The sequence below is a fragment of the Pelecanus crispus genome, chromosome 9 (assembly GCF_030463565.1).
Source record: "Pelecanus crispus isolate bPelCri1 chromosome 9, bPelCri1.pri, whole genome shotgun sequence".
In the NCBI taxonomy this organism is placed as follows: domain Eukaryota; kingdom Metazoa; phylum Chordata; class Aves; order Pelecaniformes; family Pelecanidae; genus Pelecanus; species Pelecanus crispus.
This window is the reverse complement of record NC_134651.1, coordinates 3,283,133-3,307,413: the sequence shown is the minus strand read 5'-3', so window position 1 is coordinate 3,307,413 and position 24,281 is coordinate 3,283,133. Positions and strand designations below refer to the sequence as shown.

The 24,281-nt window shown below is 46.9% G+C and overlaps 1 protein-coding gene across 1 annotated transcript in view; it reads left to right on the top strand.

Moving 5' to 3' along the window:
• Positions 1 to 23,895, top strand: part of PPM1L (protein phosphatase, Mg2+/Mn2+ dependent 1L) — a 103,342-nt gene extending 79,447 nt beyond the window's left edge. Inside the window, exons 3-4 of the mRNA XM_075717014.1 lie at positions 18,790 to 18,951; positions 23,549 to 23,895. Of these exons, the coding sequence (XP_075573129.1) occupies positions 18,790 to 18,951; positions 23,549 to 23,895 (509 nt within the window). The remainder of the gene's footprint in view (positions 1 to 18,789; positions 18,952 to 23,548) is intronic.
• The last annotated feature ends 386 nt before the right edge of the window (positions 23,896 to 24,281 follow it).

Below are 24,281 nucleotides of genomic sequence, written 5' to 3'. Positions count from 1 at the left end.
TGATCTCGAAGGCGCTTGAGCAACTTAAAATGCCATTTGCAGCCTGCACGTTCTGGGTACTTACAGGGCTGTGAGCTTTAGTAACTTCAAGTAATTACAACGCTCTGTTGCTTTATCAGTTACATTCACGTGCTCGCCCAATAAATAAGCCTGAATTCCCTTAAACTGCTTTGATCTTGAATGCTCTTGAGCCCCGTACGGTGCCATTTGCAGACTGCACGTCACGTACTTAAGGAGTCATACGAGTTCTCCAAGGACAGCAGAGTTAAAATGAGGACGTAGGGTATTTGTTTAATCACATATGGCCTGTTTTTAACGATGCATAAAAAATAAGCTTCGAAAGTTGTTGCTTTCTGTTGCTTCTATTTATGTTTTTAAATGCAGAATTTACCAGTCCAATGAATCATGTAAATCTTTTTCCCTGCTTTGGTCACTTCATCTCTCCAGTCATTTTGATTGATAGAAGTTTGTTAGGAAGGAAAAAATGCAGTGGAGAAAGTTACTGACTCCTGTCAGAAGAAAAAGCAAGCGTTTTCCTTTATTGAAAACTGTGTGTTTGTACAGAGAAAGTAAAGATTAAAACTGCTTGAAACACACATTTGGGGATTTAGATCATGCAATAAAACAGTCATGTGGAAATGAGAAGCTCCATAAATAACTGGTTTAGAAAAGTCCCAGCATATACACACATTCAGAACGGAGAGAGAGTGCAGCTTGCTGTAAATAAAAAGCCAGAATTTCAGCTTCCCAGTCAGGTGGAGACACCTCTAGAGATTAAAACAGGGAGATGGAGCCCGCTCGTCATTCTAATCATGTCACTTGTTTACTACAAAAGCAGAAATGCTGCTACCTGCTCTTGAAGTAAGATCTGATTGTGAGCGAAGCCCAGAAAATGGGCAGTTAAATATAATTGCAGCAGCTGTTTGTGATCCCGCGCACTCCAGCTACTCAGCGCTCAAGCAGTTGTGCCAGTGACATTTTTCTTTTATTAGTGTTTTTCCATACCGAAGTCAGTTTAATGAGGAGATCAAGCTGCTGGTGGTACATAACAAAATGAAGAAAGCGATCTTTAAAAATCAAAATGGTGAAAATAAAAGCAATTGTGATGTAAGGGGAAAATACAACTTTGTCTGGCAGGGGACTACGGGAGACATCAGCGAAACCCATCCCAGAGAGCACTGTCAAGGGTTTAATTTCTGTAATCACGAGCAGTTGGAGTTCTGCTACGTGTCAGCCGGGCAAACTAGGAAGTTAAATGTTTGTGGTACGTGATCCGAGGAGTCAGGAGCCGACTGTAGCAGGGTGCTGCGTGTCGGGGAGCGCTTCCACAGCAAGGGAGCGGACCTTTTCCATCCGGGAAACCTTTCCCATCCCACTTGGAAGGGCCATTTTCTGAGCGTTCGCAGAGTGCTCACCCCCAGCTAACTCCCCTCACCCCAGGGATGCCTCCCAAAGTGGGTAGAATTCAGCTGCATCCATTTAGCCAGGATAAAACAGAACTGCACTAAAATAGCTTGGGCTTCTGGTACGATCTTGCATGTTAATTTGGCCTTTCTAGCAGCATGCAATATTAATAACATGCAGCTTCGATGGACTCGACATCCTAATGCCCCTTTTTGTAAATCTTTCCCTTTAGGAAATCAGTATATATCAGAGCTACCAAATAAAATGAGTTCATCTGAAAATAGTCAAATGTTGACAAGATTTTTAGTGAAGTTTGACTAAGGAAGCTTTATAAAATGAAAGCAGGCCAAAAGTGACAGATGGGTACAAATCCTCTCGTAATCTTTAAATCCCTTAGTTTAAAAAGTGGCATTCTTGACTAGCTAAGGCTGTGTTAATTTTGTGCAAGAATATTTTTTTCCTGCTGGAGCTTTATTGGATGTTAATCCTAGTCCTTTGATTTATAGCATCTCTAAATATCTGGGGTGCTCCGTGACTGCTCTGTACAAATGCAAGTTTAGGATATTTAAAAGCACTTTGGCATGTAGCTCTGGTGTGCCAGGTAGCTAAAGCCTGCTAGGAGATTCTGGTGGTGTTTTTGTACTGTAGGCAATAGGTTTTTCTTTAATGGATGGCCCCTCTCCCCCAGAGTCCTGTAGAAATTGAATTTCATTATTGTGCGACAAACCAGATGAATTTCATTTTGCCCTGCCGTGAAGCAGTCATGAAAGATGTTGATATTTAGGCACTGCATCCAGAGCCAGATGTCAGCCCCAAACATCTTTTCTTAGCTAATATTTGCCCTGCGTTTCCTGGAGCCACCTGCAAGGAAAGCGGGTGGCTGCTCCTCCACGCCTTCTCCTAGGGGGGACCAAAAGCTCGCGCCTGGCCGGACCCTGCGCGCCTCTCCCTACGGGTGCAGCTGGCGTTAGATTTAATTTGAAAACTTTTAGATACAGTTGACGTGCACCATCACTTGAGACGCTCGCTGTCGGTACCATAGTGTTTCTTAAAGCGGGTTTTTATGCGCTAGCATAAAGTCCACGTCCCAAATTGCCCGAATACTCTGATTTTAGCAACAAAATCTATTTTCTGCTGAGATAAAACGTGGCCATTAGCATCACAACATATTGGACTTTGTCTCCGGATGAGATAAGGGTTTGTACTCTGCCTTCCCCAACTGTGCCCGGGCGCTGTGCTCTCCCTGGGCATCTCACGGTCCTTCAGAGCCTGCGATGCATCACCCTCCACTCCTCTCTCCTGGCACCATTTAGTATGTAATGAATGGATCGGGAATTAAATCAACTCCTCATATTCAGCCTGTATTTCTGTGCTTTGCAAAAGGCTGGGTCTGGTTTCTCTAGTAGCTGCAGCTGTGAAAACCGGCTCCGAGCGTAAATCCAAGGCTCAGACCTTCATTGCAACCTCAGGACTGCAACCCAGTGTAGATCCAGACCCGTGAGCATTTGCTGTTTCTGGCAAAAGTAGAGAAAAAGAAAAATATCCGACGTTAAACTTCAGCCCAAGTGGTTGGCAAATCCATCTGCTTCACGCAAACGTCCGCGCTGGTGTGGTCGCGCTGGGAAAGGTTAACTGTAATCATCGAGGGGCCGATGCTGCCCCTTTCTCAGTTCCAGTGCTCCCTTTCGGGCAGCACAGGCATGTGTTTTCCCCCAGAGAATGTGACTACAAGGAGAAAATGAGAAAATTAAAGCAGTAAAATTGCACCAGAAACATATCCTGTAATTTGGGATAATAAATACCTTGCTGGGGAAAATCCTTTTTTCCCACTGCAAAGAGCTTTACCGGGTCAAGTCATCATTACGTTACATCGCAGTGAAGGTAAAGTTAGTTATCTTGGCTGTGATGTTTATCTCAAGGTGGTTTGTGCGCAGCAACAATCCATTAAAAATGCAGAAGGAGATCTGTTGGGTTTGTTATGTCCACCTTCTTTAAAATAAAAACCAAAAGTATTGGCTTATAATGCACACTCATGCTTGGACCATGCTTTTGGTACGTGTTTGGTCCTTTTCACAGAGGGCTCGGTCTTTGGGGAAAAACGAGAACACACTTTCAATAGTGGTGACTCATCAGGTGTTTAAATCCTTGTCCGGACAAGGAGCCTTGGGAATATTTCTCTTCCAGTCTTGGCTACAGCCATTACCAGTCAGGCGGGGTGCGGGCATGCTCTGCTGACAGCATTGGGAAGAGCAGATGTCTGTAACCTCACAATTATACAGCGATAATGGTCCTGCAAGAACATGTAACGCTGCCAAATCTGAAATTACCTGAGCCTAAAACATGGTTGGAAAGCTTTATGTATGTTTTTCGGAGGGATTTAAAGAGCAGGAAGAAAGTCGTACACTAAACACGATAAAAACAACAGTTGCAGAGGCAACGGGTGGCGCAGAACGTGCAAGAACAAAGCCAGGAGAGCCGTAAAGAAGCTGCGAGGAAGAGAAGAGCCAGAAATGACGTCTTTTTTCTGATGAAAAAGCATGTACAGGCGAAGGGTGCTCGCAGTGAACGGTGTGCTGCTGGCATCTCAAGGGACGTGGCTGGGTGTGCCGTGTGCTGTGGTGAGCACCCCTCGACAGCCGTGTAGCAATCCAGTAAATTCATTTTCCGATCTGTCGCAAACGCATTTTCTGATGTGTAACTAACGGCGCTGGAATGCGTCGGGGCAACGTTTATTGCTGTGCTGGAGGCTTCCTACCGACAAGGAGAAAACCAGCGGCCTCCTGGCCACCGCGGCTGGTGGCCTTCCCTCCAGCTCACGTTTGGTTCGGAAATGATTTTTCGGTATTTGATCTCAAGAACATGACCTAAAACAACTCCCTTCTCTGGGTCTTCGGTTGCTGCAGTAAGAACTCGGCGTTGTGCTTTTTCCAGATAATACAGTAGGAAGTTTTACTCTTTATAGCCAGATGATTGCTGCTGAATTTATTTAATCTCTGCCTTAGACCCAACGCTTTCTTTGGCATATTTAATTTCTTTCACGCATTAAAGCTACACATTAGGCTTGGTCACCACGAAGCAGTGCTCTGTTTTTCTGCAGAGGGCCAGTACCTACAGCGGAACTCAGAGGGCAGTCAGAGCGTGGAATTTGTCTCTTTTCCCTTTCAATATCTGCATTATAGACATCCAATTCTGGACAGCTTTTCCAGAGCTCTTCAGTAGTCATTAGAAAGAAACCGGCATTTCTAGTGTGATTCACGGGTTTATTTTAAGCATCTACTTTAATATGTGAGGAGTCACATCCTGAACGCGCCTGCTCTTTTCCCTTGGCTGTGAGCGAGCTTTTGCTCACAGGTCGAATACAGGTAGACGGCTCTGGTTGGGAGCTGAACGCCAGCCTGAGGCTCTCTCTAGGTGTGCACATAAACCCATTTAAATGACATTTCAGGGCGTAGCTCCAATGCAAACCCTGCGACTCTCTAATTTCCTACGTTGTGGTCTTCCAGCTTTCTAGACTATTGGCAATGTTTGTAAACAACAGACGTGTATTTAAGCCAGCCCGAGCGTGCTGTATTCTTTTGCTCCATTAAAATAACTTTTTTATTAGTCATATAATTACAACCTTTCAGCAGAAGCTCGGAGCAGAAATAGCGCTTTGACAGGTGCCTACTTGCCCGGGAAATATTCTTCGCTTCCTCATCCATTTTTGAAGCAGGTATTTAGCTATTTGAATTTAGCAGTCGATTTTTCAGAACTGACATAAATGCTAACAATACTTGGTTTGGGGTATTTGGTAAATATATTTCTATATTTGGTAAAACAAACAAAAAAAATTATATATTTTGTGAAACCTCCATGCGGTGTAGGTCCAATGGTGTCTCTACAGGGTTGTGTCAGTAAGTTAGGGATTTTTTTTTTATTAATCACGTGAAGCGTTCTGTTCTTACTCAAGCGTACGTGACTGTCTTCGGTCTTACGGTGTAAATGCCATGTGCTCTTCACTTTGGTATTGACACATTTGTAGCAATTTGAAAAAAATAATTGAAAAAAATCTACCATTACCAAAGTCCCGCAGAAAGAGAAGAAACCACCACAGCCCTGCAGAGCGCTGAGATTCAGAAGTGTAAAAGAAAATGGTTTTTAAAGCTTTGCATGGTTTTAGTACTAATTATTGCTAACTGACCGTTGCCTTTCTATGTACTGATTGATTCAGTCTGGAAAGCATCTTCCATGCACAAATGTATTTTTAGGTGGTTACTTAATTCAGTCAGAACTTGTGGTAGAGTCGGTTCAGGTTTGCGCCCGGGGAGGGGTGGTTTGATGCCTCCGGCGCTGGGGAAGGGTTGCTCCTCCGCGTTGCAAGAGGGCTTTTAACGGGGATTTTCAGTGATGCTGCATTATTGCTGCCTGATCGCCGTCCTTCCTGTTTGTACCTTTGGCCTAGTGAAAGACTTGAAAAGTAGGCAAGCTCTGGAGAATTCAAACCACTATTTGAGGTTTACTTCGCATAAGTTTTTGTTAGGATTCATTTGAAAACCCTTAGTTGATGATCGCTTGAGATGGTTGCTGTTTGAACTGTAGTGTTCTTCCTCAATTTCAGACGCGCCTATTGCATGAGTAGACAGACATGAGCACGGATTTATCTTATTTGTTTAATTATTTAGTAAAAAGATAGCAGGCAGAGATAGCATTTGAAGACAACGGCTCGCTGGAAATTCAGCGCAGGCAGCGAGAACGTGTGTTCCAGGCCTCTGGCAGAAAGCCATGCGTCTTGGTGGAGGTTTGTCACCTGCCGGTGGATGCAGAGAGAAACGCCTGAAGGGTTCCTGCGAGTAGCAGCGAAGGCAGCGAAGTTTGTTCTGCCTACAAACCCGACAGACCATTTGGAGATCCTTATTAAATTCTCCTGCATCGTTACCCAGACGAGCATAAACGGCATTGCTGTAGCAGAGCGGAGCGGCGCAAAATCATCGCCAGACGCACCTTTGCAAAACTCTTCATTACACCTGCAGTTGCGAAATTTCATAGAATCATAGAATACCTGGAGCTGGAAGGGACCCATCAGGATGATCGAGTCCAACCCCCTGCTCCTTACAGGACTACCTAAAACTAAACCATATGAGTAGGAGCATCGTCCAGACGCCACCGCGCATTTACTTCAAAACATCCAGTCCCAGCCTACTTGTCTATAAAACCAACTGCAGCGTGCAGATCGTGCTGCCTACTCAAGGACTGCACAAAATAACTGTTTATTGAAAACACTGCAGCCAATTCTTAAGGTTAAGAAGAAAGCATTCCATTTCCTATCAAAGCCAGGTTACTGTTTAGTTTATTCATGTTAAACAACTCCTTCCCTTTTTATGTTTCCATTGCTATCTGCAGTGTCGCCGCTCCTAGCTTTGCCATAGCGTGTCTGAAGAGGTAGTATTTGGGTGGCTCTGAAAACATTTTAAGAGGAGAATCACTGAGAAGAAAACATATTGTAATAATGTCAAGAACACGCACAGGGATTTATGATCTGAGGGCGCTGCCATTTCTGGAGGTGGCGTGCGCATCTTTGTGTCATCTGTCCCTGCGCTCTCCCCATTCGCAGCAGCGCTCAGCTCGTGCTGAGCCCTGCTTTGCATGCACAACTGCGTGGCACGCCGCAATCAATCACTGTTAGCCTTCTCCATTATTTCCCACTGTTTGAATTATACATGGGGAGATGTAGGAGGAAAAAGGAGCAGGAACAAAAGGAGGTTTTCTGTTCTCAAGTGAAGCTTTCTTAAAAACCCTATCCATAATCTGCAACAACCCATTAAGGTAAAGAAGTTGGTCATAAACAAGCAAAAACTGGCTCTTCCTCGTGCTCGAATAGCTTTCTAACAGTGGCAGTTGCCAAGTTTCAGCAATATCGGTGCTTTTTCCTCCCGCCGTGTGCATCTTTTCCAGGCATCTCTGGGATTACGGGCTGCAGCCGCTGTCTGCCAGCGGCTTGGGCAACTCTTTAGAAAGGAGCTCGCCTGGGCTCCGTCTGCCGGTTGAATTTGCTGATCTCATACAAAAGTTCCCCCCAAACTGTGCTGTTTTCACTCAGCCACGTGCCAGCAGGATGATTTCCAAGGTGACAGCTCTGCCCCAAAAAAATGGATGTTCGGCAGATGTGGAGGTTTTGTATTTGCAAATGGGCAGAGTAGGGTTCGATACAGAGAACTGGAAGATGCAACCGGAAAACAGAGAAGGAAAAAAGTATGGCCCGAGGTGACTGTTGGCCGGGCGTTGGAAGACGATTAGCCCCAGAGTTTGGTTAACCTGAGGAGTGGAAAAGTCCCCAGCTTGATTGAAGCTGCCACCCTCGCTCAGGCCAGCCAGCCTCGACTTACAGCTCAGTAAAATCTGCATCAGTGAATTTTGTGTGTTGGATAGCAGAAGGGATGGCGACAGAGTGAGGATCATAGAATCACAGAATCGTTTAGGTTGGAAAAGACTTTTAAGATCATCCAGTCCAACCATTAACCTACACTACCAAGTCCACACTAAACCAATCAAGGGTAGACTAGACTGAACCATGTCCCCAAGTGCCACATCAGCCCGTTTTTTGAACACTTCCAGGATCTTTAATTAAGTCACAAACCTCCTTAATTGTGTGCAATTCTGGTGCGTTATCCCTTTTTTCCTCCTCTTGCTCCCACTCTTCTGCCAGCGCAGGAGATACAAAGCAAGATCTCAGTCCGTTTGGACGGGGTGCATGTTTGTAATTTGGCGATACACCTTGGGCACAGAGTAACTCTTAAATACTGTCTTGCTGTACAGCTCTGCCTGTATACTAATAAGTTCCTTATTTGTTCAGGAGTTAAGGCGAGAGATCCGTCATGCGAGTGCCTCAGGGCCAGCTGGAGAGCGCGGCAGACATTTCCAGTGGTCCTCCATGAAATGAGCTGCAGCCTGATCGACGGTCCTGCTGCCGATGGGTGCTAGTCCTCCGTGAAACCCGGCCCCGGGAGCCGAGGGATAACGCAGTCGTAGCAAAAACCATTTGTCGGATACGATTGCCAGCCGCGATGGGGATTTTTGAGCAGCCCCGTTGAGGCTGAGTGATGTGGAGATGTGCGCAGCATCCATAAGCTAGCCGTTAGGTACGCTGTTTGCGAAGGGTTTGCTAATTATATATCTTGAGCTCAGTTTAGTGCCTACCCGCTGACACCTTATTTATAGCTGCTGCTTTGAGTCTGGTGTTATGGCTCCGGCACCTCAGGAGAGTGCAGGTCAGCTCCTGGGGTTGAAATGAAATTTTGCAGCCTTGATCCTTTAGGCAAGAGGGGGATAAAGCCAGAGGCGTCACAGGACTCGGCACAAATTGGATGCTTTTAATTATTTTGGTGTTGGTTTTTTTTTTTTCCAACTGGGATTTTCATTTTCCTCCTACTTTTTCCATGCGATTTCAGGCCTCATTACGGTTGAATGTCGCTAATAGAAGCCTGTTGAGCAGCTAGCATAACATTTTCTAACTAGGTAAGGTCAGTCATGCTCTTAGGCGGCCTCATGGAGCAGCGGCACTGCTGACCTTATTCCTGACGCTTAAAATCACCGAGCATCAGCTGTCCCTGTGCCGCCACCGGCAAACTGCAGCTTGGCTTAAAACGTGGGGTGGGTGCTGCGGCCGGTCGGTACCGAGCTGACTCGCTCCAAGCCTGTTTGTGTCAGCAGCAGAACAGCTTGAATATCTGTGGCACTGGGATTGTGGAGGGGTTTATGTGTCTGAAAGTGCTAAGAGGATGGAATCCCCTTTTTTTTTCTTTTTTTTTTTTTTTTTGTGCGTGATTAGTTCTGCAGACTGTGTTTTACATTGAAATTTGATAGAGTTCCATAATGGGAAATGCAAAGCTGTAGAGGATTTCTAACGCATCCATAGAAGATTTGTCTTACAGATCACAGACGCTGGGACAAATCTCAACAAAGCAGACTGTGCATATCTCACTGCAAAACTTTTAGTAGCTTTTATTTGTTTTTAAACTTTTATCCAGCTCTTCCTTAGAAAAGTTGAAGTGCTGCTATTTTGAGGGAATATCCTTACCTTTCCCAATGAAAAATACCCAGCTTCTTCCTGAACACCCTAGGTTCATGTGAGCAGCTTTTGTTAACAGAGGTGGGTATTTTGCTGGGCTTGGAAAGGTCGTGATACCCTCCGGCTCCTCTTCTGCCGGCCATTTGACCCGACAGAAATCCCACCGCTTCGTTCCGAGGTTGCTCAGCACAGTTGCCGAGCGAAACGCAAGCAAGCCAGTTACTGCCTTGGGTCAGGGTTACTGGGATCTCCTAGGGATGCCTCCAGTCCAAAGGATAAATTGCATCAAACTGCCTCTAAATTTTAGTTCCGCTGTAGAGGTCTGGGAATTGAGGAAAACATGTTCAACAGATTGGGGGGGGGGGGGGGGGGAAGAAAAAATCAGGTGTAATTCCTGTTTGAAAGCACTAACTTTTGTTTTTCAGTTTATACAGCCTGTGCTTTTCAGCAAGGGAATGCTGCGTGCTCGCCGCTGTTTGAGCTGGGGGCTGCGCTCCGCCTGCTCTGCCTGGCACCTCTAAACCTCACGCTAAACCTCTGCTCTTGTTGCTTGGCTTACGTAGCAGCCGGGCTGAGCTTTTGGGGGAATGTGGTTTGGAATAGCAGCAGCGGGATTTTAGTTTCCAGTGCTTCAGGAGCTCTTACGCTCAGAAGAATTCAGACTTCGCAGCTCGTGTGCGAACGCTCGTGTTGCGCTGACCGCGCAGACCGTGTTTCAGCCCGTGGATATTGAAGGCTCACAGGGAAGCGTCAGCAAGAGATTTCTTTTCTTCTCATGTACAGACCTTAGCGTAGGCATTTTTTCTTCTCTTATCTCTCCAAGGCTGCACGGGAGGTTTAACTGCTGCAGAACGCCCGAGCCCATCCGCAAAGGAGATGGCACGTGTGCTTTTCTGCACTTCAATTAGCCTGGTGACATACAGAAATTTCTAACCAGAAAAAAACCAAAGCGTTCTCAACATATTTCTACTCCTAGCGTACGAAACGGCTGAGTGGGATGTTCAGGCGCAACCCAACGTGGGAGCGATGCCAAGAAATCGACTTTGGAACCGAAATGGAGATCCCCTTTGTATTAAGATTATTTTTTCCTAAGGACAAGAAATGAATCAGGCGGCGCTAGGATAGCGCGAAGGTGGGAGCGCTCCCCGATCCCGCTGCCGTATTGATGAGGCGATGCCAGAGCAGTCTGGAAGATGGAGAGGCTGCCCAAAAGGGTTTCCATTTTTCAGTAATTAACTTTTGTTACCTGATGCACGAAACTTCCAGCTCTTGTTTTCCTACCTGGAAAACACTTTTAGGTACTTTTTACATAGCTGAGGTGGAATATCTACATGAATCTGTTAGTCTGTAAGTATATTCCAAACACGATGAACATGATACGATTAATGGTAAACAGGATTGAGTTATATATACGTACTCATTGTTTAGGCAGGAAAATAGGCTCTGTCTCGATGGAAATACAGTATGGTTCTCTGTTTCAAATATAAAATCTTAAAACAGTACTGCATACAGCCAGGTAGGAACTGTTTCGTGGTGGAAATTAAGCTACAACCTTAGAAAGATTTGAAGTAATTTCTGTGTATTTCTAAGAATCCAATGTTTCTTTTAATCTATTTTAAAAGAAGGAGTTCTTTTAATTTTAGGGGAAAAAACCCGTTATGTTGGGGTGATTAAGGAATTATGAGACCTTGAATTTTCAGAATGGTTATTTTTAGGTTCGTGCTTTACAGAACTGACTTTTGCGGAAGAATTTTGTTAACCGAAAGAAAGGGCAGGCGCAGCTCATCCGTAGGAAACGCCAGCACCGAGGGCGTGCGGGGACGAAGGCCTGTGTGATGTGTAGGCCGTTCAGTCCCGTCCACCTTACAAGACATTTGAGGAAAAGGAGGTGGCTGCTTTAAAAATGCACACGTATTTTTGCAAGGTATTGCGAGTGATCAGCAGTTTATTTCATTCGCAGGCGGTTAGCCCAGTACTTTGCGCAAATTGTGTATTTTGGAGATTATAATAGCGCTTTCGCTAAGCGTAGCTTCTGCTGAAAAGAAATTGTGTAGCTATTTAAACATTTCAATAACCTATAAAGGAGTAAAGGACGAAGAAGTGCTAACGAGCACAATTACCTTGGCCTTTCGCAAAACTTTGATGAAGGCTGGATGCGTTAGAGAAGCTGAAAATGCACGTGAGAAATGGCACCTTGGATCAATGGTTGGACTGGATGACCTTAAAGGTCTTTTCCAACCTGAACGAATCTATGATTCTGTGATTCTGTGATTAGAAACCACGCAAGGAGGAGGCGCGCAGATCGTTGGGATCCAGCAAAAGGTCCATCCCAGCAAAAGGTTTGCTGTGATCCCACCCCAATTACAGGTTGTTGGGATCATTTTTGTTTGGAGAACTGTTGTTTTCAGTACCTGCTGTGTCCCTCCTTTTCCATGCAGACACGGTGGTTCGGGGAGCATTGGAGCAAGGAAAGGGCTTCAGCCCCTGCAATTCCCACATTTCCTCTCACTGCTGTAGCACGAATGAAACGTGAATGCTTGCTGCTTGGTTTTATCGTTGCTTATCTTATAGAAAAGCAGTGGATAATTAGATTTATTTTTATGGCTTGGATTAGAATCGGTGGGTCACTTGGAGGGCACGCGGAGGCGGCGTTTCATGATCTTGATGGTCTCACACCGCTTTTTATCCGTATTCCTGGCGACCGGGAAGCAAGAGACTCCCTTACCCTTCCTCATATACTTACTTACAGTGTCTTTCTCAGTCTTGCCTATTCCACAGGCTATAATCAAAGTTTTATTTGCATTGCCTGAGGGGTATGTGCAGAGCACATAGAACAGAAATTCAGGAGACGCATGGCTGGTCTCGACGGGAGGAGCTGAGGCAGACGGGCACAGAGGACAGTTATATTAATGATAAAAATGTCACATATCTGCCCTGAAAACTACTGGAGTCTTATTGTTTAGGATTTAAAGTCCCTGTAAGGCACGCGGAAAAGCATGGTCTGTAAATGAGAAAGAAGCTGCATGCAGTGCGAGTTGCTAGTAGAGAGTAAATATAAATCTATATTTTTGTTTATCCCACTTTTCACACTGTTCTGAGTAATTCTGTTTTCTTCTGGAGATTACTGAAGCTTGAAAATACTAGTTCTTGCTTAACTATTGTGTGAATTCAAGCTTGAGCACTGTTGAAAAAAGTCAGGAAGGGGTTTTTCGAGTTGTTTGTTGTTTTTTTCATCAGTCTAGCCAACTAAGTACCGAATTTCTTGACCTGCAGTCGCTCTGAATGCATTTCTGCTCAAAGGGTATGGGAGACCTCTACTCTCCGGCGGTCAGCCATCGCAGGAGTGCTGTTGTACGCCATCGGTTTGTGAAAGGGGATCCAGACTTACCAAAAAGCAGTTGGGCGCGTTGATTTACCATCCCTCCCACCCGACTTGGAGTCACCGAGAAGGCAGGACTGGCCGGAGCTGTTATCCCAGTCTCAGTTCAATACCTGGACGAGGGATCCGGCCACTTCAAACCTGTCGCTGTTTTTAGGGATACCGCCAGTGCGGGGCTCCTGCTGTTTACGTAGAAATTTTCCCCCGCTCTATGTTTGACCCGATGAAATTCAGACTGCAAAAGCTGTGTCCATCGGAGCACGGCGCAGGTGCGGGCATATTCCCTTTCTAATAGGGAATATCCTCATAGAAAGGGATATTCCCTTTCTAATTAAGGTACTGGGGATCCTTTTCCCTGCAGCTTCACAGTGGTCCCAGCTGGTGCAGCCCACCTCCTCCTTCCGCAGACCTTCTCAAAGGCTGCGCATCCTTGGCCTGGGAAGCTTTGCACGCTTCCAGTCGCTGCCTGGTTGTTTTCTGGTCTCTTTGCATGTCTCTCAGTCTCTCTCTAAAAATTAATATTGATCACGTTTGGGTTTTTTCTTTCCCTTGTCACTTTGCTGTGTTTCCAGAGATGAGATTAGACTAATTTCCTATTGCGCAGACTTCTGTTTAATACAGACGAGCTGTCACAAGCCCTACCTGTGCGGGAATTAACGTAGCTTTTAGCCCTCTGGGGTTTCGTGCTTTTAGGCTAAATGCAAAGAGGACGGCGTTGGTCTCTCCAAAGATAACGACGATGGTTTCTGGTTTTGAGGTCATCATTCTGCCAGTTTTCTTCTTTTTCCCTATGGAGTAAAGCTGAGTGAAACTCCACATGAGACGTGGTGGAAAGCCGAGACGAGGCAGCAAAGCGAGCTGCTCCTTCTGCCGTGGTGGCACCACGATGGTGCTTTTCACGCCGCCTCACCAGCTCCAGGTTTGAGGACACCGGAGTGGGAAATGACGCCCGGGAAAGTCACGGGAGAGAGCCTATGGCACTGGCCACCCCATCCAAACCGGGCTGCGGGAGATGGGCAGTGAACGTGTTGGGATAAATACCTGCACCGACAGCAGGCTGACCCTTCAGCTGAGAGGAGAGACCCCTCTGGGATGGAGGAGCGGGGTGGAGGGCTGCGTGGGACCACGGGTGACGTACGCGTTTGCAGATGGGGCTGTGCAGGAGCGAGCCTGCGGAGGGGACTGGACTTGAGGGAGGAGAGGAGAGGGATGAAGGGGCGGCCTTCAGAGATGCTCGTGATGAGGGAAGCGAAGGGGAAAGCTAGGAGAGAAGAGTCTCTCATCAGCCGAGAAGAAGTGCTGAGCTGGCGGCAGGTAAGAGGGATGGGAAAAGCTGGCTGTCTGCGCCACGGCTGGCAAACGCTGTCACGGTCTCGGCAGAAGCCGTTCCGCTGGCGAGCCTGGGGCAGAGGCTGCGTTGGAGGAGGCGTCGCGCGGAGCCGGAGGGAAGGCGAGCTCCGCGGGGACTGCAAACGGCATCTTCAAGGAGCTCGCAGGTGAGACAGGAAAGCAGGGATAGCCATAAAAATCATCGAGGCTAACGACGTTTTTCTAGAGAGGGGCATTGTGAAGATGCGCTACAAAAGAAGAGCCAGAGAAGCACAGGGATGAGGCGATAATGAATAAAAAAATGTTAAAATCGAGTCACTAGAGTAGGAAGACGGGTCGATGGGAGGCAGGACCCGAGCGAGCAACCTCGGCTCGGGTTGTGCAAATGGGGAAGCGACGGTTAAAGCGTAGGAGGGGGAAGTCTCCCTTCTCAGTTTTGTCGGAGAAAGAAACTCTGCGAAGAGCCACAGAAAAGGTGGGGGAGGACTGGGAAAAGCAGCGAGAAGGCGCGCGAGGGAAGGACGGTTGTTGGGGAGGGAGAGCCTTGGCCGGGGACTTTCGCCATCGGAAAGCCTGAGCTAAGGGCAGGGCGGAGGTGCGACTTAGAATCGTAGAATCGCTTAGGGTGGAAAAGACCTTTAAGATTTCTTACGAAGGGCAAAAGTTCAGGGTCGAAGGGAGCGATGAGGGGGAAGAGGAAGGGAAGACCTTACGTGGCCTGATGGCCTGAAACCTGTGGGGCACGAGAGACTTGGAAAACGGAATTAAAACTCGGCAAAGAGGGAGGCAAGAAGCGACGTGGTGAGCAGCTGGTGAGATTAAATGCACTTTTGCTACTGCATTAAGGTGAAACGAGGGCACTGGGGGAATTCCAAACACCTCGGGCCATCCGGAGCCCAGGAGCTCTGCTCCTCGTTCCGAGCAGCCCCGCCAGCGGGGCCGTGGAGCCAGGCACCAGCAGGAATTTTTTTTGACGCCACGCGCGAAGCACGAGGCCTCCAGCGGCTGCGGGGCGAGCTGGATCACGCCTGGGCTCTCTAACGCCTTTTAATGTATTAATCGGGTCCTGTTGGCACTCCGCTGACTTTTCCTCCTTTCGATAAAGCGTTTTTTTGAAAAACTGGTAGAGCTGGAGCAGCCTTGACTTTTACAAGGTGCCTTGTCTGATACTAAAATACACCACCAATAATCTTACCTGACTTTAAAAAAAAAAAAAGCGCCTATCTCTGCAGCCAGTATAGTACAGGTTTTAAATTTTCTGGTGATTTTCTTTGTAAACTGCTCAGCAGGGTATTATTCAGGCAGCTGTGTCGAGGGACTAATATAACATGTGTTCTCAATTTTGGACCCTTTACGTTGGGAATTTTCCGTTGTGCAACTGCATTAAATCTGAGGCGGCTGACAAGAGCACGATGTTTTCTAAGTCTACACAAGGTTAAACGACTGAAATAAAAATAGATGGAAAAGAAAACAAAGTAAAATAAGTTTGCTTTCTCATGTAATGGCAGGCAGTAGCGTGAGGTCAGGGACTTACCATCAGTCAGGGACCGTGAAACAACTGAGCCTTCCTAAATCACTTCGGAAATTATCTTCTGTTCCAGCCGCTCGCTCTCCTTCGTTCGCACAGATCATATAGCCAAGACGGCTGGGTTCAGAGTTATCATTTTTATATAAATTGTGGCAATAATGACTATATTTGTGAAGCATTTGACTTTCCAAACTGCAGGGCTCTAGGATGTTACTTGCAGCACTTGCCTTACTAGGAGATGTATGATGTTTACTACTGCCCGTAGGAAAAACCACACGCTGGGCCGGTGTCACGGGAAGGGGGAAGGCAATCTGCGGAGCCGTAGGGCGGGCCTGCACACAGGAGAGCCGACGAGTTTACAAATACGTTTGTAAAGCAGAGGTAAAGCGGGAGCTCTGCTCTTCGGACAGAAGCGTCGCTCGGGGGGCGGGTCACGGAGCCTGGGTCTCTGTCCCGCAGCGCGCCGGGATCCTTCCAGAGTTGGTTTTGGCTCTCTCACTTGGTTTTCAACCCAAATTGCAAAGGCGGCCGTTCTTTTCCTCTCTGAAGTTTAGATGAAATGTCAGCCCAGCCCCAGCAGTGTCGGGGCTCAGCCCCAGGCAGCAGCTCAGCACCACGCAGCCATCGCTCGCTGCCCCTGCCCCGATGGGATGGGGGAGAGAATCGGGGGAGTAAGGGTGAGAAACACTCCTGGGCTGAGATAAGAACAGTTTAATAATTGAAATAAAGTAAAATAATAATAATAACAATATAATAATAATAATCATAATAATATCCAAAGCAAGTGATGCCCAATGCAATTGCTCACCACCCGCCGACCGATGCCCAGCCAGTTCCCAGCAGCGATCGCTGCTCCCCGGCCAACCCCCCCAGTTTCTATACTGCCCATGACGCCGTATGGTATGGAATAGCCCTTTGGGCCAGTTGGGATCAACTTTTCTGGCTGTGCCCCCTCCCAGCTCCTTGTGCCCCTGGCAGAGCAGGGGAAGCTGCAAAGTCCTTGCCTGGCATAAGCAGTGCTGAGCAACAACTAAAAACATCAGCGTGTGATCAGCATTCTTCTCATCCTAAATCCTAAATCCAGACCACAGCACTGTGCCTGCTGCTAGGAAGAAAATTAACTCTAGCCCAGCCGAAACCAGGACAAGCAGGTACCGGCCCTCGAGTCTCTTGCAGATTGTCAGCGTGCTGCTGCTTGAACGTTTGTTAAGGAAAGTTTCATAAATAAAAGCAAGGGAGGGTGCCGATTACTGCCACAATTTTCTTATTGAAGCAGAGCTTTATGCATTTGCAGAGTTACTACTCTGCAGAGTTACCAGCTTTTGTTCAGGCAGAGAATGAGGTGACCTCAAATGCTAAATCCCATTTTACTCTGCTTAAATGACCAGCTGCACCCCACTACAGCAGTCTGTACCCTCGTTATTAGCTTGTTGTCTTCACGGTTTGGATAGTGGTACTGGATATTGATATTTGGATATTGGCTACCGAGTCCTCTGGCACCAGAGCGGGTCTGTTCACCGGGGGACCAAGGCTGGACACGGCGGGCACCCCGCCGGCAGGTGCCCCTTCAGCACGGGCGTCTTCACGCCCTTCGGTGCAATCTCGGTTGGGCTTCAGAGGAGATCGTTCTTGAGCGGGCAGCTCATTTTGCTGGGTTCCTCAGCTGATCCCGGTGGACAGGTTCCTCCGCATGTCCTGTCGTTAGGTGAGCCATTAAGGCGCGTGGTTAGCGGGGAGCTTGAGCAACAAACGGGAAACTACATCCATTTAGGTCTGCAATGTGTCAGTCAACTGCAAAAAATAATATATCTATATATATATGTGCCTGTCTTGTGAAAAAATAGCTCTAGAGCTGTGCAAGACAGACCATTAAGTTAAAAATAAATCTTCAGAACACAGTGCATCTAAACACAACTTGTTTATTACTGGCTATTTTATTTATACCAGTCATGGGATATTCAACTACCGACATGGGAACAGCAAAACATCGCTTTGAATTCTGGCTTTGGACAGCGACGCAACAAGCGGCAGCTGTGAGAATTTTGCTTTAAGACCAGAGAGCGTAGACTTAAACCCTGATATAGCTCCCCTGGAACAAAACCAGGGGCCAGGATGCCACCGCTGGCAGGCAGTGCTGGAACGCCCCGTTCCCGGCCTTTGCATTAAAAGCACATCTTTGCCCGGTGCAAATGCACAGGTGTGGGTGCACCTGTTTTTTTAATGAATAATCAGATGTAAATTAACAACAAAGGTGAAAACTGAACCATGTGCTTCTCTGCTGTACCTAAAAGGAAAAGAAAGCGGCCATTACATTAATTTTATTTACTGTTGAAGGACACTTGAGTACCTTTTGTACAAATTTCAGCAGTGCCATGTAATCTACACTGTTCCCTTTTAATGTTTGTTAATGTATATCTAAAAACTTACTTGCCATCGTTCTAAAATATGAACGAAATTGTGACATCTGGTCCAAAGCCCGCGCAAGGAGTATTTGTAATAGCAAGAGTTTTTACAAATACAGCTCGCACTAGCTAGAAGGGGAAGATACAGAAAAGGCATCGCCTTAATGGGCTCTGCTTTGCTCAACATTCATTCCTCTTCAATGAGGAAAATAAAAACTGTAGTGTTCTCGCTTGAGAAACAGCCAATTTTTCCAATATTTTCCTGCCACCTTAGCATAGTAACAAATACTATGCCTGTTGGATACAGTGGTCAACGAGTAATTACATTTTCTGTGTATTTAAAGGTTGAAGTAATTAAAAATGTTAAATCTTTTCAATAAAAAATACAAAGACTGACCTCAGTTCTTGAGAGGATGAGGGGAGAGCACCCCGTTTCACCCATGCGCGGCCCAGTGCCGTAGTTGCAGTTCACAGAAGCTGCGAGTGGCCTCGGGGGCTAATCTGTATTTTTCTCTTAGTACTTTCCTTGGCCATTAGGAAAAGCCGGCGCTCAGACGGAGACTGGAATACACTCCTCCCGCTTCAGCCCCTCTCTGCCGTTATTAATAGGCAGACCATTTTCCTGCCGATCATTTATATACAAATATATATATATCTCCCCATATATTTCTTTTGCTTCCCATTCCCTTCTATTTTTTTCCAGGTACAACTTGTTTGATCGCGCTGCTGTCGGATAAAGAACTCACGGTGGCCAACGTTGGTGATTCGCGAGGAGTCCTGTGCGACAAGGATGGGAATGCCATCCCCTTGTCACACGATCACAAGCCCTACCAACTGAAAGAGAGGAAGAGGATTAAAAGAGCTGGTGAGTCGTAATGGTTTTGCTTTGGATTGAAGGTTCATCTTTTTTCTTCTCTGTTCTGTCAATAATATAGACTTCTCCGCTCAGGGAGACTGAAAAGTCTGCCAGACTGAGGCACCAGCTGATAAAATCTTCCATTATTAATACAACGCTTTTCAGCGGGATTTCATGGTGCAGACAGAAGTGGGAGCAGGTTGACCTGTCCCTTAATAAGCCAGTGGCTGGGTAAGAAGAGCAGCCTTCATCTTCAACAGCCAGTTGACCATCCCGGCCAGTTCCCTTCCCATCTCTGCAGGGAGCAAACGAATAAACAGGAGCAGCAGCATTACAGGCTGCCTCACAGCAAACCCTGCCAGCAGCCTTTATGTGAGAGGCTGGGTCTGAAGCCGAGCGAGGTTTAGTTCCTAAAATAAGCAGAGCATGAAGCTAATTCATCAAAGCTTTTTTTTGTTCCCATATAGTGACTGCTAATCAGCACAAACACGTAAACTGTAGCAGGAGTATAGGGGAAGAATATAAGAAACGGCAACCTTTCCGCAATAAATCTTCCTTGCTTTCATCACTTGTCAGTTTAGCGACTGCCTGGGCTAGAAATTACATTTGGATCATCAAGCGTAATAGCCAATTCTCCATGAATTTGTCAGAGTCTCTTTTGAACCCACTTCTGGTTTGGCTCCCACAGCAGCCTGCAGCAGCAAATTACTCGATGAAGAACAAAAGTTCCTCGTGTTTGTGTTAAACCTACCGCTGAGCGTTGCCTCCAGAGATGCGTGGCCTCTCTGCCTCCACGTCTTCGTCTGTAAAGTGGAAATAACAAGTTTTTCCCGGAGCATAAAACGTTTTTAAAAGCTGCAGGTTATCAATAACGCTCACAGCAGCGTAAACGCCCGCGCGCGCGCTTTCCTCGCAGTTTGCTTTTGTCGCCGAGGAGGCGTAAGAGCGGGGGGGATCCTTGCTGCTGCTAGACCACGTGTGTTCCCCAAAAGGGAAGAAAAAGCATACGGGTCCTAAGAAGAAGGAATAGCAAAATCTTGGACTCGCTTTGTTTCAACTCTCTGCTTGGGGGATGCATCAATAAAATCTGGAGATTTTTCTGTAAAATCGCTTCCCCCTCAGCCAAGTCCGGCGCCTCCGTGCGATTGTTCACTTAGAGAAGGCCTTCACTGAGGAGAAAAAAAATAATTTGGGTATTTCTTCTGTGTAGCAGCGAGGCTTTATAACACAGCAACGTGAAAAATGAACCTGGCTTTTTGCAGGACTTTCCAACTTTGGAAGCAATTATTTTAATAGACAGGTAATTGTTATAACTATAACCAAGAAATACTCTGTCCAGCCTCGTGACTTAATGAATTCACTTCCCTCTTCCCTACTGCCCCACTGTATTATCATGATCGATATGGCCTCATAGTGCTGTTACAATCATACAGGCCAGTTTATACTGCTGCCGGATGCTTTTACATTTTGGAGCATCCCTTCTTGACATACAGCAAGTGTAAAATTGAAGCAAAGTGCCCCAGCTGAATTATCAAGCCTACATTGCTACTGTGACAAAAGTACCTTATTTCCACCTTCTGGGTGCTTTTTTGCCACGTCGAACTGAACAAAGTGACAATAACCGCATCGTTCTGTTATATTTTGGTTTTCCAACCCTACGTCACACCAAGCTGCACTGTCCAGCGCCCTACAGGTAGTTATAAAACGACTGCACGTTCGTGTTAGTAGGATTAGATTTCATTTAAAAGTGAAATCCATATAGCCACGGTTGAGAAAACATCCTTCAGCCCTCAGTCTGATATAAATCAATTTGAGGCAGCCTGAAACAGCAGCTCGAAGAAGAGCGTGACTGGCCCTGTGCATTTCAGCGGGGCGGTAACATCGGGGTGACAAGTCTAAACTAATCCTAACATTAAGTTAAAAATAACAGACCATTTAAACTAACATTTTTTTGCTGCCGTGGTGGATGTTAAGGAGGCTCGCCGCTGTCAGCGGGCGGGGGACGGGGAATGAATTCAGCCCCTCTCTCTTCCCCACTCCCAGCAACTGCGTACAACCAGTTAGGCAACCCACAACCTGAAAAAAAATTCCGATTTATCAGTCCGGCATGACTCGAGCAGCTCTCACGCCGCAGCCCCAGAAGCCAGCGCGCCGGTTTCCCGTGGGAGTTCCTGCAGTGCGGCGAGAGGTCACTGGTGCCCAAGCCCGCAGCCAAATGCCGAAAAGACAGACGGCAGCTCAGAGAACAGGGCAGGGCCCTCCATTTTGAGCTGAGCTGCCGCATCCTGTGGAATTACCTGCTCCGCAGCGTGGCTGTGCAGTTAACAGCACCGGTCGCAGGGTTTTCCTCCAGACTGACTGTATTTTCTCAAGAGGCCGGCTGATGCGCGCTCACAAGGGCTGCGGTGCCGCTCGTCTCGCAGCTGAATGAGGTCGGGGTCCCAGCCCTCTTGACTCGTTCCTGTGGGATAGGGGAATGCATGTCCTGCGACACAGGGATGCTGGTTTCCCAGAAAACACAAGGAATCTCCTTCTGATCAGGAGCTTGAGCGACGCGTATAGTAGAGAGTGGCCTTGAAACAACCGCGGTTCGGGCTCGTGAAGCAACACTCGGTTGCAGAGCCACAAGGTGACTGTCACCGACGGGAATTTAAGTCCTTCACCTTGAACATAATCCTCTGAGCTCAGCGCTCGCTAGCATGCAAAATGCGCGTGCGGTTGCCAAAAAACTTCTATTTCTTTAATGCCTTTTCTTCTCCGGTGACAGCCAGCGCCGCAGAATGTTTGCTTTTCCGTGAGCGTTTTTATGTATTCTGTATGGATAGCTTTACAAAAGATAATGTTAGAAGTGCCGACAGACCATTCAGCAAAGCACAGGAATTCAACTTGTGCCGTACGGCACCGAAAGTCACTTTGTATGCGTAAGCACAACCTGCAAAGACCGGAGCAAGCACGCTGCAACGAGTCGGCAGCATCAGCTATCTCCTCTGCAAGCACAGTGGCGGGTGCAAGCCCTGCTGTCCTCCGCTTGCGTGGAAAATGTCTACTTTGAACTGCCTCTTTATAGCGTTTTGCATCCCTTGTCACGCCGGTACGTACACACGATTACACTCCAGTTACTACAGCCCTAATCGCTTATGAATCCCGCCCTGCGCTGGTGAGTAGGTGGCTGTGTAACATCCAACCGAGGCGCCCTGGAAACCTGCAGCAGCGGGACGAGGTGTGTTTGACCGCACATCTGCAGAGGAGCGGCAGCAGCCTCCCTTTTTTTGACTATGGAAGGGAAGTTCCATATGGAAGGGAAGTTCCATATGGAAGGAAACGCCATAGAAGTATTCATGGAAACAGCCAGCTAAGAAGTTTTGTTTCTGCTGGTTTTAACACAAATCAAGTTTTGAGCTTTAAACAACAATGAATCATTAAATGAAATGTAGTTTCACCTGAAAGCAGAAGGAATTTACAGATTAGATGCCAACCGGGAATGGAAATGCTATCGTAAGATTTAGGGGACTGACAAATAACGCACGGGCTGAAGCGCAGAGCCGAAAACATTCTGACAACTACAAAGAACAAAGAACACCAAAGCAGACAGCTTGCAGATGTAGAAGACAACAGTTCACCTGATTTTGTGTTACACTTTCACGTTCCGTGTTTGCAAAGTATTTGTCCTCAAGTGACTTTTCATTCACGTTAAGATGGCAGGAATATTGCTGTGAAACAGTGGCACGCAGGTGCATGCACCGGAATTGAAGGTGCCGAAATTTTACTCTTTGACCTTGAACGCTGTCTAGTTCCCTCCCTGGCACGATCAGACCGTGTGAGAGCCAGGTGCTGGCTGTGTCGGGGTCATCGATTTCAGTGCAAAGCGTATCTCGCTATAAGCAACCCCTAAATAAAATACCTATTTTCAGCTGGAAGCAGCTTTCATCCTGGCGATGGTAAAATCAATCTGTCAGATCCCACACTGCATTTTTCTGACTTGAAGTAAAATTTCGTGATCGGTTTGTTCACAGCAGTTTTTTGGTCCTTTTTTTTGACAGAGCTCATTCGAGGCAGTTTGATAGAAGGGCCTATAAATGTTTTTGCACTTGCTGCTTTGCTTTATGCCTTAAAAGTGAGATGTGAGTCCTACCGCAGGAGCGCTTGCAGGGTTGTTTCCTTCATAGATCTTCTGAAATGGCGAAAACCTGAACTACACAGAAAAAGGAGAGGTTTACTGACACAATATAAAGATTTGCTTTCGGTATTTTTGTCTTAACGTCGCCGTAAGGCTTTCTGAGCAGTAAGTTGCGTGGAACGGGAATACCTGTGTTCAGGAAGTTGTCGGTCTCGCTGGGGGAGTCGAGAGCACGAAGCTGCTTCGTTTGAAAGCGGAGCCATTCCCAACTTCTCTGCTCCAGCTGTTTCGGCAGCACTGGCAGCCACAACCCAGCTCTTCCCTGCGGCGCTCCGAGATTTACGTAAGGCACCTGCTGCTTTTTGAGCTAGGTAACATCCGTATACCTCGGGATGCTGCCGGATGAATTTTTGGGTGGGTCTGGCAGGAAGCCAGAGAAATGCTTTAACTTTAAAAAGAACTGCTTTAAGTGTTGGTGTTTCTCTCCAGGTGGTTTTATCAGCTTTAATGGCTCTTGGCGCGTTCAGGGGATCCTGGCCATGTCCCGCTCGTTGGGAGATTACCCTCTGAAGAACCTGAATGTTGTCATTCCCGACCCCGATATTCTTACCTTTGACCTGGACAAACTGCAGCCGGAGTTCATGATCTTGGCGTCGGATGGTCTGTGGGATGCTTTCAGCAATGAGGAAGCTGTCCGATTCATCAAGGAACGCTTGGATGAACCACACTTCGGTGCAAAGAGTATAGTTCTACAGTCCTTCTACAGAGGCTGCCCCGATAATATAACAGTGATGGTGGTGAAGTTCAGGAATAGCAGCAAAACAGAAGAACAGTAATGACCGGCGGTCCTCTGCCTCACTCTGAACTTAAAAACAAACTCTTACATTTTAAACGTAGTAGAAAGCTCTAGTAAATACCGTTAAGATTCTACACGGAAGGAACAGATCCCTCTGGTCTTTGTTCTTTGCTTAACAAAAGGAGCAATACAACAAATACATTCTGAGTGATTCTAAGAATTAAGTTGGTTCACATGTACCTGTCTCCTGTGACCTTGCTGCTCCTTAGAAACTAACTGTAATCTGCCATTTCAGAATATTCTTTACAAAGCCTGCGTAGACTTTTCATTCGATTCCTTACCTCTCATTTCCAACAGTCGAAGGTTCGCTCAGATGCACAGCAGGGTCGGGGCGGTGCTGCCGCTTAACGGCAAGCGATAGGAACG